At 37.9% G+C, this 24,435-nt stretch overlaps 1 protein-coding gene and 1 pseudogene across 1 annotated transcript; one reads left to right on the forward strand and one right to left on the reverse strand.

Annotated features, from left to right (window-relative positions):
- Positions 1–202: 202 nt before the first annotated feature.
- DEFB125 (defensin beta 125) lies at positions 203–8,019 on the reverse strand. The gene is made up of 3 exons (XM_033095490.1): positions 7,962–8,019; positions 513–731; positions 203–432 (listed from the first exon to the last, which is right to left on the reverse strand). The coding sequence occupies exons 1-3, from the start codon at positions 8,017–8,019 to the stop codon at positions 203–205; spliced, it is 507 nt and encodes a 168-aa protein (XP_032951381.1).
- A 3,073-nt stretch (positions 8,020–11,092) lies between these two features.
- Positions 11,093–24,435, forward strand: part of LOC117016294 (60S ribosomal protein L7-like) — a 44,435-nt pseudogene continuing 31,092 nt past the window's right edge.

Genomic DNA, 24,435 nt, shown 5'->3' on the forward strand with positions numbered 1-24,435 from the left:
CAGTAGCATTATGTCCATCTTCATTTCACCCAATCCCCAATAGAATTGTCTTCAGTGAAATAACATCAGTAGAATTGGCTCCCTGAATATTATTCCTAATGGTTACCTGTAGTCTTCCATACCCAGCAGGAAATGTTAATTAGTTGTTCCACTGCTGCTCTTAAGAGGATGTGTCAAAGTTGAAGTTAAGGTCAAAGCCTATTTAGACATTTTCATCTTGGAAGTCGTAGTCAAAGCCTGTGTAGAAATTTTCATCTTGGGAGTCGTAGTCAAAGCCTGTGTAGAAATTTTCATCTTGGGAGTCGTAGTCAAAGCCTGTGTAGAAATTTTCATCTTGGGAGTCGTAGTCAAAGCCTGTGTAGAAATTTTCATCTTGGGAGTCGTAGTCAAAGCCTGTGTAGAAATTTTCATCTTGGGAGTCGTAGTCAAAGCCTGTGTAGAAATTTTCATCGTGGGAGTTGTGGTCCCAGTTTCTGTGCTTTCTTCAGCTTTATTAATTGTTACCTCATCACTGATCCCAGTTATGGGGGAATTATGAAAAACATCCCAAGTATTAAAATTGATAGTAGGAAATAGTGGAGGTAGTGGCCTTTGACTATATTCATCAAATTTTATGGGAGTGCAGCAATTGAGCTTGTTCATACAAAGAATTTTGTACCTTTCAACATGTAAACACCGTATTCTGCAGTGTCCTACATTATTCTTCCAGCATCTTTGAGCTTCCCAGCCAGCTGCAATGAATAAATAAGCAGGTCAAGTTTTAAATCTAGCGACAACATGGTAAAGTATATATTAAAAATTGTGATATATGCCACCAAGGAAATTGGGGGGTGGGAGGAGAGAGAAGGAAGAAGATGAGACAGAGAGGGTGGACATACTAAGAGCTGATATTTAAGTGAAGGCAAGAAGGATAAAAGGAGCCAGCAAGGTACACAAAGATTATTTCAGGAAAGGACAAGCAAATGTTCAGTCCCAGTGATGAGAAACTGCATAGTGTCGTCAGGGTATTTAGAGAATGCTGATGAGTCTGAAACGCAATGCACAAAGAGCAAAGGAGCACAGGATAAAATGAACTTGAAGTAACAATGCCATCTCCCAGTCACTTTAGGCCATCATTAAGCATTTTTATTTATTTCAAAACATAATGTGAGCTAATTTACTTTATGTTTTAGATAGTTAGCATTGCGTGTGGAAATTTGATTAGGGAAAAGAAAGAACAGAATTAGGGACACATGTTAGAGGTTTTGGCTGGTAAGATATGATGGTGGTTGGAACTGGGGCTGTGCGAGTTGTGGAAAGAAGAGGACAGATTTAAGACCTTGATTGTTTGGATATAAGCTTAGAGGAAGACGGAGAAATCAAAGTGCATCACTACATTTCTGTAGTGAGCTGGAGTAGATTAGTGATATTTGCCACTAACAGAATAGTAAACTGAGGAAAGAACAAGATTTGGAGGGAAGAGAAGAAAGTTGTCTCAAGTATTTGCTCTGGGGCATATAACATGTAATATATATATAAAATGTCAAGAAGACAGTTGGATATACCTGTAGGATCTCTGTAGACAAGTTTAGACTCTAGGTGTAAATTTTGGAATCATTGCTTATGGATAGTATTTAAAACTACAGTAATTGATAAAATATAATAAGTTGGAATAATATGAGGAAAAAGGGGCCATAATTAAGGTCTGGTGAGTGTAGCCACGCACCAGCTTAACCTTTTGTTTCCTTCTACCTGCCCCCATAGAAAGGAGAGTCTGTAAGACTATCCTTTCAAGGACTTTGCTAAACCTTTGTGTTTGCACCTTATGCCTCCCTGTTTGGTCCCAGAAAGATGACTGGACAGTCAATGACGAGTAAGATTCCTCACGGAAGGAACAACTCAAGCCAGGCGCAGTCGTGGGGACCAACAGGAGAACCCACGGGGTTCACACAGATGGGCACAGCCTCCACCTTCCTCAGGCTAAGGAAAGCCTCAGCCTCTGTGGCTGCATTCCTTCCCAGAACCTGCAAGGGAAGTGATTCAGTGATGTGCTCTCCATCTATTCATATGCATATAGGTTTTGTCCCTTGGGGAAGTTGAGACCTACCCTCCAGCTGTCTGCAGGAAAGGGTGATTGACTCCAATCGGTTTCCTATTATGATGTATAGGATTCACAGACCGTGGAATAAATAATGTTAATGCCTTATGTCAATATCAATAAAAGCCACCAGTCGGCTTGATTCTGGGCTCCAGTCTTTGTTCAGGCTGCAAGGCCCCTCGCCTTCTGAGATTTAACTGAATTAAGTCTCTGTTTCTTTCTTTTTTAAAACTTAACCTAAAGCTGCCCCTTTTTGTTCCTTCACTGCCCGTGTTGCACGGGACGCGACAGTTGAGTGTCAACATTAAGAGCTCAGATAGGAGGGAAAGACTCAAAAGGAGCAACCAGATAAATCAGAGCAAAACAGGAAAATGAGACACTAGCGAATTAGATTCATTTCCCCAAAAGCAGATCTTGAGGCAAAAGTGGAGTATAATACTTGAGTTGAGAGGTGTCCCCCCAATCAGTTTGCAATGGGGAAGTTAGGAAAGTAAGAAAACCAAAAAGAGGTGAGTTATACAGTTCATTACCACTGTGGTTGCCTAAAGCACAATCCCATGGGGAACTCTAGCACCAGTGTATGAAATAAGCCTCGGAGTGATCCGTCTTGAGGAGCTGGAGTATTTATTCACCACCCTGAAAGCCAGTAGCTGATAATTCCGTCATTTCTGGATTGCCCTGTACAGAGGTATTTCATAAGCAACCAACCATGCTCTGGGGATGCTGCCAGTTGCAGCTCAAGCTGATATGCATGAAAATGGCAAATGCCTAAAGGATACAAGGAAAGTTGTATCAGATATGACTAGATTATGCAAAAGAGAAAAATATTTCATAAAGGAATGAGTAGACATTTGTAGGCAGATACCACTGAGAGGTTGAGTAAGATAAGGGCAAAAGTATCCATTGCATTTAACTCCATAAGTATCACTGGTAACCTTGACAAGAGTAGTTTCAGAGTGGTAGGAAGAAAAGAAACAAAAGTGAAGTTGATTGAAATGTCAATGGGAGAAATGGAAGTAACACTTCAGACAAAACTCTTAAGGTTAGCTTTGAGAAAGAGCAGAGAAATAGAGAAGTTCTTGGAGGACGATATGGGGTCAAGGGAGCGTTTTTCACATTTTTTCTGAAGAATGGGAAATAACAGAACATACTTGCAAACAATAGGAGAAACAACTAGAAAGGCAGAAGTTAATGTACAATAGGGAAAAGAGAAAGCAAAAGGGCATAATCCTTGATAAAGTGACAAGGATCCAAATCACTATATGACAGATTGACTGAAATGGAGAAGGTACATTTCCTCAGCTATATCAGGAAGGAAAGAGAAGATGGGTGCAAAGCCCTACTGGTATGAATATTGGCAGTGGTAAAAAGAAGAAGTTCTATTTGAATTTTTTAAATCATGAAGTGTGAGGTAAAGTCATAAGCTGGGAGGGAGAGTCATGTAGAGGAGTGGAGCAGGAGAATTAAAAGGAAAGAAAGGTCAGTACAAAATAGTTGCCTAGGAAAGAGGGAAGATGAACGCACAAGAGAACAGTAGGATTTCTCAGCAGTGTGATAATTCATTTGAGGGGTGAATCTATGAATCTAAAGTGAAACTCGTCTGCTCCATTGTATGATCATTTATCAGGCAAACTACATAACCATCTTTCTCAGCAAATTGCCCGAGAAGTACCAAGGTTACAACTTGCAAAGTACTAAGCAAAGAAAACAGATAGAGCAAAGGTTCTATGTTGGAGGAAGCCCAGTATATATGAGGAAGGGCAAGTAATTCTCAAAACAACCTTTTTTGGCTTTAATTTGATAATGTATGAAAAGTACCTGTCACAGGTTGACATATAGAAAGGTCGCAATAATTGTCTCCTCTGGGACATGTTCACTTTTTTTCTCTTCTCCAATGATCCATTCTCTTATTTTATGGGCCCAGATTTACTTGGCTCATGATAGAATTTTCCATAAGTTTCAAATGTAGACATTCCATTTCTTTTATCCAAGACAAAATCTAACATTGCTGCTTCCCTCCTCACGTCTACAGATTCTCTCTTAAAGTGTTTTTTTTCCCCTCCAGAGTACCCATACTTGAAACCTGAGGTCTCTCTTGTCCTTTCCTAAGCCCTTTAATCATCTTCTTCTGTCAATTTTTCTTCTGAATTGTTTCTTACTTGCATTGGTCACTATTCCTTTTTAACTATTCCCTCCAGAGTTAAAATTTCGGGTACAGCCCTCACTCAACACAGTTTTGAGCCCCTAACTATGATATGGGCTCTATTCTAGGCCCTTGAGGTACATTTGTTAACTAAGCACATTTGTTAAAAAATCACATGGAGCTTACTTTCTATTAGGAGAAGATAGGCAATAATAATAATAATAATAATAAAAATACACTGTCCATGAAGTGGTCTCCCTAAGGGGTAGTAGATTGGGAAACGGGGAGTTATCACTTTGTGAGGGGTACAAATGTCTAATTATTACATTGTTTTAAAACACCTGTAACTAATTAAAAAAAAGTAAATTATCTTGTATGTGAGAAGGTGATAAATGGTTTGCAGAAATGAGAGAAAATAGATTTAAGCAGAATCTATTTGGAGTGTCATTGATGCAGTTTCTTAAACAGCAGTTAGCACTGATCTTGAAAGAAGGTGACAATTAAACAAGGACTTGAGGAGGTAAACGAAACAGCCACACCGGTATGTGGGTTAAGTGCGTGCTAAGCAGAACAAACAAACAGAACTCCGTGGGTTGAGCAAGGCTGGCACGTTTGAGGAAGAGAATTCAGGTCAGTGTGACTCTAGCAAAGTGGGCAATCACTAGACTAGTAGGAGATGAAGTGAGAGAGGTCATTAGGGCCAGATCATGGGCGGCAGGTGGGCCACTGTACGGGCCCTGGTTATTGTTCTGAGTGAAGAGGGGGCCATTGCAGAGTTTTGAGCAGAAGAGGCACACAATCTGACTTCCAGTGTGGGTGGATCGTGCTCTATGCTGTCTTGACAGTAGATTGCAGGAGGCGAGGGTAGGACAGAGACCTGTAAGGAAGCTACAGCAGTAACAGGTGAGAGATGATAGTGATCTGAATCAGGATGGTAGCAGTGGAGATGGTGAGCTTGGTTGGTTCTGGATATAATTTGCAGGGAGATGTAACAGGCTTCCTAACAGATGTGGATGTCACAGCTGAAAATATCAAAGACAATTTCAAGAATATAGCTTAAGCAATACAATGATGGCAATTAGGAGTAATCTGTAACTTAATGTATTTTTTCAGAATAGCCTGGAATTATTATGTAGTTAGGATTTGTGGCCGCCATCACTGATATCTCAGAATCATAAAACTAAAAAATATAAATAACTATTATTTCAGGCACATAAGCCCTCTAGCCAAGACATCATCCCATGTGTGACTTTTCTCTAAAACATACCAGATATAGAATTAGATAGCATCAACTTCAATATAGCTATTGATATCAGTCCATTGATGGACATCTTGGCTTGCTAAGAAATATCTCTATAAAACCAACAGATGCTGTCTCACTCAAAAACACACAAAAATAAACTTAAATACATTAAATAGTTAAATTTCAAAACTGAACTTGTAAAAGAAAATCTATAAATCAACAGATATAAAAAGTACACCCTCCAAATAAAAGGGAAAAATAGGCAGGACCACACAATTTGTCTAAAAATTAAAATACACACTAAATATATACTTCAAGTTTGACTTCATAGCCAAAGAAATAGAAAAAAATTATACATTTAGATATTTTCCTTCATTTAAAAAATTTGCAATATTCAGAAATTGATAAGGTGCTTTTCTAGGAATTTTATGTTGAATGTTTATGTCTAACAACAGTTATATAGACTATACTTGTAAATGGAACATAAATACACTTATTAGCAAAAAAAAAACACACAAAAAATGAACAAACCAAGGACATATATGTCCAGTTATAAAATTAGATGAATAATTTACAGATCATCCATTCCATAAAATTTTATGCAATTATTAAAAGCTCAGTTTGGGGAACATATTTAATATGTGGGAAAATACTAAAGATGTGGTAGAAAATTTAAAAGTAAATTACACATTTTATTCACATGGTATCCAGGGAATCTGAGGGAGAGCAACAGAGCAAAAGCTTATTTTTACTTCTTTACTACTTCCAAACTTTCCAAAATTTCAGCAAATAGTTCATAATCAGAACTGAGAGTAGATATTAATTCTTGTCTCACTTACTAAATCAACATGTCTCCATGAGAATCAAGATATAGGATCATATAGGCACATTTATGTCCATTTTGTGGAAGTGAATATCTTTCTAAGCAAAATATAATATGTCCAAATTTTAAGAGTCCATTTTCTTAGTACATAAAGAACTCTTAACAATTAATAAGAAAGTGTTCAGAAATACAATGGAATAGATGTTCAAAACTCATTTATAATTAAAGTACATAAATTCAAACAAAAATGAGATATTTTCACACATCAAATAAAATAGTTGAAAGAATGTGATAAAAAATGTAATGATGAATACATGGGAAGCTAATACTCTCACACATTAGTGATAAGAGTGAAATATAGTATAGCACATTTGGTGGGTTGTTTGACAATCGTGTGTGTGTGTGTGTGTGTGTGTATTTGTGTGCATAGTTATACATGGAAAAGACATTTGTTGACAATTTTTCCTTACTAAATTGTTTCTGATAATTAAAGACTGGTTTTCCAGTAGTAATGGATGAATTACATTAAGGAAATTCAACCCACACAGCCCCCTTAAGTTCTATGTATGAATTAATTATAATACAGTTGGTTTACATATTGGTAAGAAGTCTCTAAGACATATTGCTAGTACATTGCAGAAGAATCCACATGGTTCATTTACATTGGATTTTTAAAAAAAATCTAGGAGATATACTTACATATATGTATATCTTAGTTTGTAAAAGATATGTAAACTAAGAAATGTATTAATATATCTTGTTGTAAAAAGTTTCTTTAAAAAGCCATCAGAAGCTGTCTTACTTGAAAACACACACACACACACACACACACACACATATATATCTGCTAGGATATACAAGTAATTGGTAAGAATAATTGATTCAGAGATTCTGAAAGGGAACTGGTAAGAGTAATTGATTCAGAGATTCTGAAAGGGAAGATTCAAGAAATATTATTCTAGAGTAGGAGAGTACTTTTCCTTAAACTCATATAAACCTATCCATTACTTGATACTTTTTAACAATTCCAAGTACATTTTTTCAACAGAAAGTATATAATTTTCAAAAGTAGAATGATTAAAAAGAGGGAATAAGTTCGTTCATTTTGATCTAATATCAGAAGCCCCCAATTGGTCACTTGTCTTTTTACTCTATTTTAACTTCTCCCACTTCTAACTCAAACTTATGTTGTCTCTTTCTCATGACAGCTCTACAGCATCTACAAAGAATGTGATGAATTTGTTCACTGTATGTCAGAACATAAAAATAAGGGCCTCCCTTGAAGGTAATTTCATGACAAAAGAGAATTCAAGATGATAGTAAAAGTTGAACTAATAGGACACACAATGAAATAGGCACAATAATGAAATTGTTAAAATAGAAGGAAGTGAGGCTAAGTTAACACTGGTTCGTTATATAGACAGACAGAGCTATTCAGAAGACTGAGGAAATTCTTGCCTTTGGATAAATTTCTCAGAAGACACTCCAGCTTGATAGCTGCACCTAACAGATACTTAGAGTAGGGACAAGGAGCTGCCATAAAAAGAGCATTTCTGCTGCTCTTTATTGGCCCAGTCTTTTCCCGTGGACCCTCTTTCCCCCTCGTGACACCTGGGAGTTCAAAGTCAACAACTCATCCCAGTTCCATCATCCCGATATTCTAGGGTTCCCTTACCTTTGGTCACTAGAGTTAGTAACCCACATATAATGAAGGTCAGCATCAGGAGATTCATGGCTTCTGGAGAGAGGAAGCTCTGTATCCTGAGGAATCTAAGACACTTTGCACAGCTAGGACTCTAAGTGGTCACCTTTACTGGCCTATCATGTGTGATGAATCAGAGAGAGGGAGAATGCTATGCCACTCAGGACACCAGACTATTAACTTGCACCATTGAGTGTGCATGACAAAATAATGCTCTGTTCTAGGAACTGTAAGAGGAAACTGAGGCCTCATGAAATGAGTTATAATTCTGAAGAAATGTAGGTCCTGATGGAATGAAACAACTCCCAAAGGAATTCCTCCTTAACACTATGTGGGGCCTTCTGATTGCAGCAACATATATGTATGTATGTGAATATATATATATATATATATATATATATGTATATATATTTATATGTATATGTGTGTATACACACACACACACACACATACATACAATGATAGTTGAATGCTAAGTAAGATCCCATTTTTTTCAGACCAATAGCTCACGACATTCAGTAGAGTATCCTCCTTTCTATTTGAGTGATTGCCTCAATCCAATTTGTATTAATTTTTGTATAAGGTATAAAGTTTAATTTGAGATGGATTTTTTTTAACCTGTGAATCTAATTTTTGCAGTAACCATTTGTTGAAAGAACTATTCTTCCTCCATTGAATTGCTTTGGTACGTTTGTTAAAAATTACTTGGCTGCACTTGGTTCTTTGTTCTGTTCCATTGATTCTGTGCCTATTCTGCTGCCAAACCAATACACTCTTGATTGCTGTAGCTATATAATTAATATGTCCTTGTGTAGTGTACTGATTCCCCCTGCTTTATTGTTCTTTTTAAAAATTGTTGTAGCTGTACCAGTTCCTTTATCTTTCAATAAAATTTTAGGAACGTCTTGTGTATTTCTACAAAAGATTTTGCTGGGATTATGATAGCAATTGAGTTAAACCTGCCTTATTAGTTTGGGGAGAAATGACTACTATGTTAAATCTTTCAGTCCATGAACATGTGTGTTTATGACACTTCATTTAAGTCTTTTTAAATTTTCTTTCATCAGCGTTTTGTAATTTTTAGAATATAAGACCTAAAAATGTTTTTCCATTTACACCTAAATATTTAAACTTATGAGTGATTTTGATTTTATACTTTTAAATTAATATACCCATACCCTTACTAGTATACAGCAATACAATTCATTTTTATGTGTTAATCTTGTAGCCTGGACCTTGCTTAACTTACTTTTTAGTTCTAGGAGGTTTGTTTTTTTTTTGTAGATTCCTTGGTCTTTTCTATGTGCACTATCACGTCAGCTGCAAATGGGGACAATTTCTTTCCTTTTATTCCAACTGTATGCCTTTTATTTCCTTTTATTGTCTTAATTGTGTTGGGTATCATTTTCCAAATATGTTAAATAAAAGTGGTGAAAGTGATCACCTTTGCATGTTTGATCTTAGATGGATTTATTGATTCTTTCCCATTAAGTATGAAGTTAGGTGTAGGTATGTTATAGATTGTTTTTTATCAAGTTGAAAAAAAAGTTGAGAAAGTTTCCCTCCATTCTCAGTTTCTGAGATTTTTTATCATGAATGCATATGGAATTTATTCAAATATTATTTATGCATTCATGTTATATATGCATATGTATGATATGATCATATGATTTCTCTCCTAACCTGTTAATTTGGTGGGTGACATTGATGGTTTTTCAAATATTTAACTGCCTTTCCACATGCAAAAGATCCCATGTAGTCATGGCTTTAATTCTTTTCATATATTGCCTGTTTCCATCAGCTAATAGTTTTAGTAAAAACTTCAGTTGAAATAATTGTAGCTTCACATCTAATTATAAGAAATAACTTAAAAGCAATCTTGTGTAATCTTTATCCTGTGTCTCCCAGTGGTAAAACATCTTGCAAATCTATATCACACTATCAACAACCAAGATATAAACTATGATACACCTCACCAATCTTTTTCTAATTCCCCAGTTTTATTGGTTATCATTTGTGTGTGCATGCATGTATTGTGATATTGTGTGTGTATGTCATTCCATACAATTTTATCACACATGTAGGTTCGTGTATCCACCACTACACTCAAGATACAAAATGGTTCTATCACAGGTAATAAACTTATGGGGTTATCACTTTGTGAGGTATATGTCTAATCACTATATTGTTTTGTACAACTGAAACTAATTTAAAAAACGGTTCCATCACCACAAGGGTCCCTCTTTTATTGTTCTTTAGATCTTATCAAAATTAGTTGAGCATATTTGTATGGTCCATTTCTTGGCTAATTTGTTCTACTGATATTCATTTATCCCTCATACATGCTTTGACTATTGAACTTAAGCTTTGATATTGGATAGAAAGACACCTCCCACTTTTGTCTTCTCTGTCAAGATGGTTTTATTACTCTAGGGCCCATGTGTTTTAATACCGATTTTATAATAAACTTGTCTTCACACAGATTTCTTTGGGTTAATCCCATTTGTGGTTACTCAGCTTCTTAACTCCTTTGGTTATTATCTTTTGCCACATTTGGGAGTATTTCTTCAAATACTTTTTTCAGCCCAACTCTCTGTCTCTCTCCATACATTCTGGGCTCTGATGCTTTAAATATTAGCTCTTTTTCAATGTCCCACAGAACAACATGCAAAGAAAGGCACACCTTTTTCTGTTCTCACTTGGAATATTTTGTTGCACCTGTCTTGAGTATATATGAGGAATTAAGGGAACCAGAGAACTCAGCTCCAGGTAGTTCCCCAAGACCTCAGGCATATAGACAGTCTACCTTCTCTCCATCTTTCAGAATCCTGCAATCCTTTTGTTGTGTTAAGTATAGAGTCTTTCAGATGGAACAGAGAGGACCTGGCAGGAATGGGCTACTCCATCTTGGTGGAATTGGAAGCTAATTTTATTTATTTATTTTTGTTTTGCTTTTTCCATTCACAACTTTTAATGGGCACCTTCAATAAGCGAACTCATTTTTTTTAATCTTTGAATTTTCCTCTTTTCTTTGGTATCTTTACACTCCGTTCTAACTTTTTCCCATCCACTCACTCATTTTAAATGGATCTGGGGCTCTATTTCTGGCTGGAACCATGGAGGGCACAGAAGAGAAAAAGGAGGTTCCTGGTGTGCCAGATACCCTTAAGAAAAAGTGAAGAATTTCACAGCGCTGAGATCAAGCGCCCGAGAAAGAAGTTTGCCCAAAAGATGTTTCGCAAGGCAAGAAGGAAGCTTATCCATGAAAAAACTAAGCACCATCACAAAGAATACAGGCAGAGATTCGAGCATAGGACTGAGATTCGAGTGGCTAGGATGGTAACAAAAGCTGGCAACTTCCATGTACGTGTGGAAGCCAAATTGGCATTTGTCATCAGGACACAGGCATCAATGGTGGGAGCCCAAAGGTTCGAAGGTTGCTACAGCTTCTTCACCTTCTGCAGAACTTCAATGGCACCTTCTTAAGCTCAACAAGGCTTCAATTAACATGCTGAGGATTGGGGAACCATATATTGTATGGGGTACCCAAACCTGAAGTCAGTAAATGAACTGATTTACAAGCATGGTTATGGCAAAATCAACAAAAGCAATAACACGTTGATTGTTCAATCTCTTTTGGTAAATATGGCATCATCTGCACGGAGGATCTTATTCATGAGATCTATACTGTTGGAAAATGCTTCAAAGAAGCAAACAACATCCTGTGGTCCTTCAAATTGTCTTCTTCGTGAGTGGAATGAAGAAAAAGACCACCCATTTTGTAGAAGGTGGAATTGCTGGCAACAGGGAGACCAAATCAACAGGCTTATTAGAAGAATGAACCATGGTATCTACCATGGTTGTATTTGTAATCTGGTTAGTTAATAAACAGCGACTGCTTTCAATTGAAAAAAAAAAAGAGGATTTTGGGATTTCTTGGTCTGTTCCTCACATTTCTTAGTGTTTTTTCCACACACTTCCTATCCCAATTTCTTCTTTTATCTGTAATCTAGAATTTTCCATCCAGCTCTTTCAAACTTCTCGGCTACTCTCTAGCTGGGTTCATTACAATATGAATATAAAGTATGACGTTTATATATCAAACAGTTATGCTGTTGATAATTGATATCTCAAATTGTTCTTTTCCATAAATACCTGTTTCGTTTCATGGAAGTGCTGTCCTCTTACCCTTCTGATTATATGCATCACATGCTTCAGGGAGAGAGGGGGAGCGACTATTGAGTCTTGCGTTCTGCGGTGTTTTAGTAAGAGGGACTTAGAGAGAAAACCTGCTTGGTGATGTTTCCTGGGACCTGTGTTTCTGGGCATAATCAACCATCAACCATCAAAGGTCCAACACACACTGCTTCCTGGAGACAGATGCTACCTGCTCTCTCTCTATGCCTTGTAGGGTCTAACAAAGAAGGCATTATGTGCTCAATCCACCACCACCAAAGCTCCTCCTGCAGAGCTCCAGTCAGTGTCCTTGGGGGCTGTCCCAGGGCATCTCTCCCTCCAGGTCCGTATAATCTCTGTGGATAGAGCCCTTTCCCACTTTCCACAGTGGCACTCTATCATATGCCTGGGAGGTACCGTGTTTCCCCGAAAATAAGACCTAGCCGAACAATCAGCTCTATGCATCTTTTGGAGCAAAAATTAATATAAGACCCGGCATTATATTATATTCTATTGTATCGTATCATATCATATTAATTGCATCATATTAAAGACCCAGTCTTATATTATAGGAAAATAAGACTGGGTCATTTTTGCTCCAAAAGACGCATTAGAGCTGATGGTGCAGCTAGGTCTTATGTTCCGGGAAACACGGTACTTCTTTTCAGTCTGATCTCTTCAGTGTTTTGCTCTTGAAACACATTCTCTGCTCCAATGAAGTTCTTTTCCTTTTCCATAAAGGAAAATCAGAGAAAAGACAAGCTCGAGAAATTTAGGAACTTCCCTAAAGCGTTGTTTTCACTTTAATATAGAGCTTTTTGGATGTGTGTATGAGTGCGTGTGGGTGTTTGTGTAGATGTTATGGAATACATCCATGTATTTACTCTTCCAACAAATATTCATTGACTGCCCTGCTCTCGGTTGTACTGGTGAAGCAGCTAGGGATGAAGCAGTGAGAAAAACAGAAATAGTCCACGGTCTCATGAACTTTAAACATAAGTGGATTAAACTTCCAATCTACGACCCAGGAAATATGTTCAGGATAGACTCTAGATATCTGAATGATGTTTTATCGGGTTTTGGTTTATTTGTTTCTTGTCAAAATTGGGGTGGTACGCTTCTTAGAGCTATTAAGCTACATTTTCCAGTCACTTGTGTGTTTTAACCTTCCAGATCAAGGTGCCCTAATATAATTGATTGCCCTTCATATCCAACTGGAGACAGTAAAGAGAATGAAACATAAGGAAGAAAACTACATCTCTGTAACACTAAGAAAGTGCTGTGTCTCTCAATCACATTCAACCTAGCATACATGACCGATTAGTTAGGAAGTATGATAGGCTAGAATGTGAAACACAAAGACATGCAAAAAGGAGTCTTATACACATCGGGTTTTATTCTTCTCATATGGCATAAAGTCAAGGGACGCTATGAGAGCTTCACAATAACATCAGGCGCCAGGCGACATCTTCCCTTCTTTCCCACATTCCTGGCACGTGCCTTTCTCCCAGAGTTATAAAGTGGTTGCATTGCCTCCAGCCTTATGACCTGTTTCATGCAAAAGGAAGTGGCAGGGCAAAAGCTAATGGGTACACGCCACTTGGATCCCTGCCCCTTCCCTTTTAAGTAACTTACCACATACCCCACCAAAATATTCTGCTTAATGTCACTGGCCATACTTGCGTCACATTTCACCACTGGGTGTTTGAGAAATTTGGAACAGTTGTTTACATGGGCATATTGCTGCCCTTGAACTGCCTTTCAGAGACAACATGATGTAATAAGAAGAAATTAACGGGCATGCCCAGAGCACTCACCCGTGAGCCGATATCAAATAGCACACTGAATTCCCCACGAGAGCAGCACAGCCTGCAGAGGTAGCTAATGATCCCTTTCTTGGAACATCAGGTTCTAATTGTGCCGGCAGCCTGTGGACGTACCCCTAGTTCCGTGAGTGCAGGAGAGGAACGGCACGTTCAGTTTCTTTACAAAGGTACTTAAGCAGAAAGATGGAGTGATTTTTTTTAAAAGATTGAAACATGGCATCAAAAAATATTTTTGCCACCTCAAGTACTTAGTAATTCTGAAGTCTAGGATGACATATCTTTAGCCTGTATATCAAGAAACTAGTTCACATTGTAGAAGGAAGAATAAGGTTCCAGATTTAAGGTATAAGTGAGATATGCCGTCATCTACCACAGAAGAAAGATAATAGATAAAGGATGTCTAAAGTAGACAAATCACAGTCCACTGATTATTAAATGATAATCACCATCTATGTTTCATTTTACTTTGGTGCATTATTTTTTGGAACATAGATGATCTGCTTATGATTGATCCTACTTCAAAACTAGAAAGAGAGCAAAATACACCCAAATCAAGTAGAATAAAGGAAATAATATATATTTATTGTGTATTTTAATTTTTCTACAAATTACATAACTCTGCCTATCTTTCCCTTTTATTTATTGGGGAGAGTAGTTTTAATTCTGTTGATTTATAGATTTTCCCTTATAGGTTCTGTTTTAAATCTTAAGTATTTAATGTATTTGAGCATATTTTTGTATGTTTTCAAGTGAGACAGTATCTGATGGTTTTGTAAAGAAACATTTTACCAAGCTAAGATGTCCATCAATGGACTGATGTCAATAGATATGTTGAAGTTGATGCTATCTGATTCTATATCTGATATGTTTTACAGGGAATTCACACATGAGATAATATTTGGCTAGATGGCTGATGTGCCTGAAACAATACGGTTGTTATTCATATTTTTTAGTTTTATGATTTAGATGCTAGTGATGGAGGTCACAAGTCTCTGTTGTGGTGGAATTCTTTTTTTTTATTAAAGTTTATTGGGGTGATGATTGTTAGTAAGTTACATCGGTTTCAGGTATACAATTCTATAATATATCATCTATATATCACATTGTGTGTTCACCACCCAGAGGAAGAATTCTTAATTCTTAAGTTTTTGGTTTCTTGTTCTTAAAACTCACCAGTCTGGCTGCTAGAGACCTCCTTTTGGTTTCCAGAAGGTGGCACTACAGCTCCAGTTGTGGTTTCTCCCTTGCCCAATAGAACCTGGTCCCTTTTTCTGAGAGTACTCTAATTCATGAAACTGCTACTTTTACTGTATTCGTTTATTGTTTCTAATAGCTTTTTGGTGGAGTCTTTAGGATTTTCTATATAAAGAATCATGTCATCTTCAAAAAGTGACAATTTACTTCTTCATTCTCATTTCGGATGCCTTTTATTTCTTTCTCTTGCCTGATTGCTCTTCTTCAATTTTTTGGAAGAGTTTGAGCAGGCTTGTATTAGATCCTCTTTGAAGGTTTGGTAGAATTCACTAGTGAAGCCATCTGGTCCAGGACTTTTGCTTTTGGGAAGGTTTGGATGACTGATTCAATTTTGTTACTGGTGATCGGTCTGTTTAGATTTTCCAGTTCTTCATGGTTCAGCCTAGGAAGGCTATGTGTTTCTAAGAACTTGTCCATTTCTTCTAGGTTATTTAATTTCATGGCATATAGTCCTTCATAGTATTCTTGGGTGATCCTTTGTATTTCTGTGGTGTCCGTGATATCTCCCCTTTTCATTTCTGATTTTGTTTATTAGTGTCTTCCCTCTTTTTATCTTAGTGAGCCTAGCCAAGGGTTTGTCAATTTTGTTAATCTTTTCAAAGAACCAGCTCTTAGTCACATTAATTTTTTTCTATTGCCTTTTTGTTCTCTATTTCATTTAGTTCTGTTTTGATTTTTATTATTTCCTTCTTCTGCTGACCTTGGGTTTCATTTGTTCTTCTTTTTCTAGTTCTTTAAGGTGTAACGTGAGGTTATTTATTTGAGATTTTTCTTGTTTCTTGAGATAGGCCTGTAACGATATAAATTTCCTCTTAAAACTGCTTTTGTTGCATCCCAAAAATTTTGGTATGATGTATTTTCATTGTCATTTGTTTCTATGTATCTTTTGATCTCTCCTCTAATTTCTTCTTTGATCCGGTCGTTCTTTAAAAGCATGTTGTTTAATCTCCACGTATTTGTGGTTTTTCCTGCTTTCTTTTTGCAGTTGATATCCAATTTCAAGCCTTATGATCAGAGAACATGTTTGGTATGATTTCAATCTTCTTAAATTTGCTGAGGTTAGTTTTATGTCCCAATATATGGTCTATCCTTGTTAATGTGCCATGTACACTAGAAATAGATGTATAGTCTGATGTTGTAGGATGAAGTGCTCTATAAATGTCAATTATGCCCATTTCATCTAATGTGTCATTTAGGGCTGCTATTCGTTATTATTTTCTGTTTGGATGATCTATCCATAGCTGTCAATGATGTATTTAGGTCCCCTAGTATAATTGTGTTTTGTTCAATTTCTCCCTTTAGTTCTGTTAGTAGTCGCTTGGTATATTTTGGTTCTCCCTGATTGGGGGCATAAATATTGATGACTGTTATGTCTTCTTGTTGTATAGTCTACTTTACCATTATGAAATGTCCATCTTTGTCTCTTGTTACCTTTTTCACCCTGAAGTCTGTTTCATCTGATATCAGTATAGCTACACCTGATTTTCTCTGGATACCATTTTCTTGGAGTGTCAATTTCCACCCTTTCACTTTGAGTCTATGCTTGTCCTTGTAGCTGAGATGTGTCTCTTGGAGACAGCATATGGTTTTGTTTAGTTTTTTTATCCAATCTGCTACTCTGTGCCTTTTTATTGGTGAGTTCAGTCCATTACATTTAGGGTGATTATTGATATGTGAGGATTTCCTATCATTCTATCTTTAGTTTTCTCGTAAGACTGTGTCTCCATTGTTTCTTTGCCTTTTTGTTGTTGTCTATTATTTCTGTGTGGTGGTATTCTATGATGTTTCCCTTTGTTTCTTCTTTGATTACAGTATATATTTCAGTTCTGGATTTTTTTTGAGTGGTTACCCTTAAGTTTATGTAAAAGAAAGTTTGATATTTAGAGTATTCCATTTTCTTCATGATGCCTACTTTCTCCATTCCCATATTCCGGTTCAGGCTTTTACTCTCCCTCTTTTTATGTTTTTGGTTGCCACAGATTTTCCCTGTTGATGTGGTCGAATAGCCTCCTTTAGTATTTCTTGTAGCGCAGGTCGTGTATTCGAAAATTCCCTCAGCTTCTGTATGTCTGGAAAGGTCTTTATTCCTCCTTCATATCTAATGGATATCTTTGCTTGGTATATTGGTCTTGGCTTGTAATTTCTCTCTTTCAATAACTTGAATATTTGGTTCCACTCCCTCCTGGCTTGTAGAGTTTCTGCTGAAAAATCTGATGATAATATAATGGGCTTTCCTTTGTAGGCTACCATCTTTTTTCCCTGACTGCCTTGAGGATTCTTTCTTTGTCGTTGATTTTTGACAGCTTCAATACAATGTGCCTTGGAGAAGGCCTGTTGGGGTGAGGTACTTAGATATTCTATTTGCTCTTGGATTCGAGGATCCAGTTCTTTCCACAAGTTTGGGAAGTTCTCATCAACTATTTGTTTGAATATACTCTCTGTTCCCTTCTCTCTTCTCCTTTTGGTATGCACATTATTTTCATATTGCTCTTTCTGATAGAGTCAGAAAGTTTCTTGTAGAGTTCTTTCATTTCTTTAAGTCTCAAGTCTCTTTCTTCTTCTATCTGTGTCATTTCCAGGTTTGTATCTTCAATGTCACTGATTCTTTCCTCCATCTGGTCAACTCTACTACCTAAGCTGGCTATTTCATTCTTCATTTCTTCTATTGAATTCTTAATCTCCAGTAATTCTGTTTGGTTCTCTTTTAACATTTCAATCTCTTTGGAAAAATGTTCGTATTGTTCTTTGATTGTGTTTCTGAGTTCATTAAACTGCCTTTCTGTGTTTTCTTGCATCCCGTTGAATTTTTTCAGAACTGCAATCTTGAATTCTCTGTCATTTAAGTCACATATTTCCATATGTTTAAGTTGGTTTTCTGGAGACTTTCACTTTCTTTCTGTGCTGTCTTATTGCCTTGGTTATTCATGGCAATTAATGGTCTATTATTCTCTTCCTAGACATCTACAGGAGTGGGTTCTGCAATAGGTTGGTAGGAAGAAGTCTTTCTTTTGTTTTCCAGTACGTGTTGGTAGAATGTTTTATTTTCTCTCTGACTGTAATCTTTTTTCTCTCTCACACTGCAGTGTTATGTTTTCTCACACTATTCCAGCTTCTCACACAATGGGGGGATTCCCTGGAAGGCGGGCTTCTCCTCTATTAACAGTGTGCCTGGGTCATAGGGTCCCGTGTCCCTGTGGGGATAAGGAGAGCTTTTGAAGTTCCAAAGCTCTTCCTGCACCAGAGTCAGAGCCCATGTGTTTCAGCAGTTCTGTTTACTCCTGCAGGGATCCGCCCAAATAGGGTGGTCAGGGGCGGGGTGATTGTGAGAATTGGCCCAGAGCAATCGTGGTGACCACCATCACAGCCAGTCCTGCTTCCACAGCTCCCTCCCCTTTGCTGGAATTAGTTGGGCTGTGAATCTGTGTCTGCAGACCACAGTTCTCAGAATAGCAAATATTCTGTTCCTTTTATCTGACACTGCTACTGTTCCACTTTTAGCACTGGGCAGGTGGGGTCGGGGCGAGCTCTGGGAGGGTAGGGAGCAGGCAGCTAGTCTCAGTGCCTAAGACTTCCATTCTCTGAGGCAGTGAGTGCTTACACCACTGTTTTCAGCCTTCTTCCCTCAGTCTTTGCTCCGAGGTCTCTGCCATGAGCGTTGGGTTCAGCCATGTGATATGCTGTCCCCTCAGCTCTGTGGACCATAAATGGAGCCCTAGCAGTTTGAGTTCTTCCCTCTCCTGCAGCTGCAGAAGTTACGGAATGCAGCGAGCTCGGAGCACTGAGCTAGGTCTGCATCCTGCACCCGCGGGACTCCGTCTCCGCACTTCTCCCTTCCCTCCTCCCCTGCTCGCGCAATTTGCCCACCTTTAGGTGAATTCAGTAGTGAGACTCTTCGTCTTGTCTGTCTGCTGTGCAGGGAGTCGTTTGTGGAGTTATAGTTTTTCAATTTGTTGTAAATTCCAAGGGAGATTTCCAGAGGCTCACCTCACGCCGCCATTTTGATGACAAAAAGGGGGGATTGTTTTCTTAGTTTCTCTTCTGATAGTTTGTTATTGGTGTATAAAAATGCAACCAATTTCTGAATATTAATTTTGTATCCTACTTTACTAAATTCATTTATCAGTTCTAATAGTACATATAGTATCATGTTATCTGTAAATAATTACAATTTTACTTCTTCCTTTTCAATTTGGATGTCTTTTATTTCTTTTTCTTATCTAATTGCTGTGGCTAGGACTTCCAACATGATGTTGAATAAAAGTGGTGAAAGTGGATATCCTTGTCTTTTTCTTGATTTTAAGGAAAACAGTTTTAGCTTTTCACTGTTGAGTATGATGTTAGCTGTAGGTTTGTTATATATGGCCTTTATTATGGTGAGGTATGTTCCCTCTTTTTCCACTTTGCTGAGAGTTTGAATAGCTATATTAATATCAGACAAAATAAATTACAGAGCAAAAACTAATAGCAGGCATAAAGGGAACATTCCTATAATAATTAAGGTGTCAATTCATGAAGAAAACATAGCAATTTAAATTCTTAAAGACCTAATACCAAAGCTTCAAAATGTATGTGGCATGTGTGGAATCTAAAAATCTGAATAAATGAGCAAAGTAAGCAGAAATAGTCTGAGAGATATAGAGGAAAAACTGATGGTTGCTAGAAGGAAGGGAGATGGGGATGAGGAAGAAGGGGATGGGATTAGACAGCATAAATGGTAACTACAATATTGCCACAGGGAAATGAAAGACAGTTTGGGAAATATAATCAATAATGTTGTAAAGATTTTGTAGGGTGTCCGATGGGAACATGTCTTATTAGGGACCACTTCATGCTTGGTAGATGCTTGACCACTGCACTGTACACCTGAAGCTGAAATTGAATAATAGTGTATGTCAACTATAATTTAATACATATAGTCATGGGATATCAAGTATAGCACAGGGAATAGAGTCAATGGAATTGTAATAGATACGTACGATGGCAGAGGGGCAATAGATTGAGGGAGGGGGTTTATCACTTTGTGAAGGGTGAAATGTCTAATTATTGCATTGTTTTGTATACCTGAAACTAATGAAAAAAGAAAAAAATACACGTGGTAAAGACTAATAAAATTTATAAAAGGAAAAGACAAATCCACAATTATAGTCAGATATTTCAACAACCCTTTCTCAATCATTGATAGAACAAATAGAAAGAAAAAAAGAAAGGTGGATAATTGAACAAACTATTGACTAATTTGATCCAATTGACAGGTATTGAACATTCCACTCAATAACATACATTCTTTTTAATTGCATATAGGACATTTACCAATCAATGAAATCAAACACTGTTTCATTTTTTATTTTTTATTAGTTTCAGGTTTAGAAAACAAAGTAATAGTTTGACATTTAAATCCCTTGTAAAGTGATAACCCACCCCCCAAGCTGCTACCTCTCTGACAACTTATATTGCTATTACAATACCATTGACTACCTTCCCTATGTTGTACTCCACATCCTGTGACTAAATATATAGGGGTATATATATACCCCTATATATTTAGTTGACATTCAGTATTATTCTAATTCAGCTTCAGGTGTCTAGCGCATTGGACACAGTCTATGAAGTAATCCCTTGTTAAGTCCAGTGCCCATCTGGCACCTTACATGATCTTTACAACATTGTTAATTATATTCCCCACTCTGTATTAACTACCAATTTGCATTTCTTAATACCTTCACCTTTTTCACCCTGCCCTCAACCCCATTCCCTTCTATCACTGTGATAGATCTAGTACCTATCTGGCACCATTCATAGTTATTACAATATTATTGACTATATTCCTTATGCTATACCCCTACATCCCCATGACTACTGTGTAACAACAAATTTGTACTCCTTAATCCCTTCCCCTTTCACCCAACTTTAACCCCATCCCATCTTAAAGAAGTCCCTCTAAGATTCCTTGTAATACCTGTTTGGTGGTGATGAACTCCGTTAGCTTTTTCGTGTTTGGGAAGTTCTTTATCTGTCCTTCAATTCTAAATGATAGCTTTGCTGGGTAGAGTAATTTTGGTTGTAGGTCCTCATTTTTCATCACTTTGAATATTTCTTGCCACTCCCTTCTTGCCTGCAAAATTTCTGTTGAGAAATCAGCTACCAGTCTTATGGGGGCTCCCTTGTAGGTAACAAACTGCATTTCTCTTAAGATTCTCTCTTTGTCTTTAACATTTGGCATTTTAATTATGATGTGTCTTGGTGTTGGCCCCTTTGGATTCTTCTTGTTTGGGACTCTCTGTGCTACCTGGGCTTGTATATCTATTTCCTTTTCCAGGTTAGGGAAGTTTCCTATCATTATTTTTTCAAATAGGTTTCCAATTCCTTGCTCTCTCGCTTCTCCTCCTGGTACTCCTATAAAATGAATGTTGGTATGCTTGATATTGTCCCAGAGGCCACTTAAACTCTCCTCAATTTTTTGGATTCTTTCTTCTTTTTGCTATTCTGGTTGGCTGTTTTCTCCTACCTTATCTTTTACATCATTGGTTGGATCCTCTGCTTCATCTAATCTACTGTTGATTCCCTGTAATATAGTCTTCATTTCTGTTATTGTATACTTTATTTCTGACGGGTTCTTTTTCATGGTTTCTACCTCTATTTTTATGCTTCTTATCTCTCTATTGTTGAAGTTCTCCCTGAGATCAGTGAGCATTCCTATAACCAGTGTTTGGAACTCTGCATCTGATAGATTGCTTATCTCTGCTTCGCTTAGATATTTTTCTGGAGCTTTGTTTTGTTCTTTTATTTGGGACATGTTTCTTTGTCTCCCCATTTTGGCTGCCTCCCTGTGTTTGTTTTTAAGTATTAGGTAGGGCTGCTATGTCTTCTGGTCTTAGTAGAGTGACCTAATGTAGTAGGTGTGCTGTGGGGTTCAGTGGCACAGTGTTTCTTGTCACCTGAGCTATGCACTCCAGGTGTGTCCCTTGTGTGGGTTGTGTGTGCCCTCCTCTTGTAGTTAAGCCTTGGTTGATAACTGCACATCAATAGGAGGGACTGACCCTTGAGCTCACTCATTGTGAGTACTGGCCTTGACCATAATGGAAGAGTTGTTGGGCAGAGGCTGATCCTACAGAGCAGGATCTACCTCAGCAGGACTCTGGTGCCTGCCCAATCTGCCCCTTGGGTGTGTCCTACTTGGAGGCAGCTGGGTGATGCTCCAGCTCATTTTGAATCTGGCCACTGGGGGCGCCAGCCACAGGACCACCTTGGAAGGGATATGTTGTAGGTCAAGTGAGCCACAGCCCGTGCCCCACCTGGGGCCACCTGGCAGGAGCCACAAAGAAATCCGCAGATGGCTGCTGCCCGTTTTGTGCTTGAAAGCGCCTTGAGAGGCCAAGCCACAAACCAAAGCCCGCTGCCGCTAGTGCTGGCTTAGGGCTGCTCAGCCAAAGGTACAGGACACGCTCAAGCCAGATGCTGCTCGTCTGGGTTCTGTGAACCTTTGAGCCACCCTAGGAAAGTCTGCAGCTTGAGCCAAGGCAGGCGGTCTGCACAAAAAGCCTGGAAGTGGCCTGGGTATGCCTGGAAGTTGGGCGGGGCTGGGTTTTGAATCACCAGGGTGTGGCAAACGTGAGTGGCCACCTGTGTCTGCATGCTGAGAAGGGGGAGGGCTCAGCAAAGAAACAATGGCCTCAGCCAGCTCCTCTGTCCAGGAGAAAGCTGTCTCTCCAGCCCCGTCCTAAGGCAAACAACTCCATCCCCCACCATTTGTCCCTGCCACCTTTCCAGCTTCTTCCCCAGCACAGGAGCTCAGAGCAAGTGATTCTGTTGGTGGATTAGTATGCATGCAATCCCTTTAAGAGGAGTGCCTGAAAGGGCAGCCACACTCAGTCTTAGTCACAATCTCCGCTGGTTTTCACAACCAGAAATTATGGGGACTTCTCTCCCCAGCACTGGAACCCTGGGCTGGGATGGGGCTGGGGCCTTTTGCTTCTCTGGGAGTGGGGAGGGGTCCTCCACAGCTGAAATATCCCTCCCGATCTTTAATGGTCACACAGTGGTGTGGGACCACCTTGTTCTGTGTCTCTGTGCTTTCTAGTACCAGTCTGGACATAGCTTCTTCTGTGTGTCCTTAGTTGAAAGGCTTCAGTTCAACTTGATTTTAGGCGATTCTCAATAATGGTTGTTTTGTAGACTAGTTGTAATTTTGATGTGGTTGTGAGAGAAGGTAAGCGCAGCATTTACATACTGTGCCATCTTGGTTGTCTGTCCCTTCAAACACTGTTTTTTTAAAGATCAATAAAATTAATATAAGCTAGCCAAAATGATCCAAGAAAAAAAAGAGAATGATACAGATTACCAATATCCAGAATGAAAGAGGAAACATCATGAGAAATCCTATAGGCATTAAAAATATAATGGAATTATAATTAACAAGTTTATGCCAATAAATTTAATAACTTAGATGAAGTAGCTAATGTCTTGAAAAACACTACTACTACTCTAGATTGGAAACGAAGAAATAAAAAACCAGCAAAGTAATTGAACATTTTAATAGTCCAAAAAAGAAAAGCAATATGCTCATATCAAAGCAGAAAAAATTTTTTCAACAAAATTCTTTATCCAATCATAAAAATGCTCAGCAAACTGAAAAAAGATGGAAACTTCCCCAGTAAGAAAAAGGACAACTATGAAGAACCTACAGCTAATATTCTACTGATGGTAAGACTGAATGTTTTCTCCCTAATTTTGGCAAAAAGGCAAAGATGTCTGTTCTTATAATTTCTATTCAGAGTTGTACTGTATGTTCTTACCAGTACATTAAGGGCAAAGAAAATAAATACAAGGCATACACTTTGAAAAAAGAAGAAAACTTTTTATATTCACAGGTAACATGTGCATCCATGCAGAAAAGCCTGAGATATACATAAAAGCTTCCAGAACGAAAAAAGTGAATTCAACAAAGTTTCAATATAAAGGCCAATATACAAAAATCAACTCTATTTCTGTATGCAATCAACAAACAATTGAAAGTAAGAGGGTATAAGGGATCAAGTATATGGTGATGGAAGGAGAACTGACTCTGGGTGGTGAACACACAATGTAATATATAGATGATGTATTACAGAACTGTACACCTGAAACCTATGTAACTTTATTAACAATTGTCACCCCAATAAACTTTAATAAAAAACAGAAAAGAAATTAATTAA

This window comes from Rhinolophus ferrumequinum, chromosome 23, assembly GCF_004115265.2.
Source record: "Rhinolophus ferrumequinum isolate MPI-CBG mRhiFer1 chromosome 23, mRhiFer1_v1.p, whole genome shotgun sequence".
NCBI classification, from domain to species: Eukaryota; Metazoa; Chordata; class Mammalia; order Chiroptera; family Rhinolophidae; genus Rhinolophus; species Rhinolophus ferrumequinum.

Excerpts from the sequence above, each read along its gene's own strand:
- DEFB125 (XM_033095490.1), bottom strand. The coding sequence starts at position 8,019 with ATGAATCTCCTGATGCTGACCTTCATTATATGTGGGTTACTAACTCTA. Across the intron at positions 732-7,961 it reads ACTAACTCTAGTGACCAAAG|CTGGCTGGGAAGCTCAAAGA; the intron begins GTAAGGGAACCC and ends TATTCATTGCAG. Across the intron at positions 433-512 it reads TTCCCCCATAACTGGGATCA|GCTTTGACTACGACTCCCAA; the intron begins GTGATGAGGTAA and ends ATTTCTACACAG.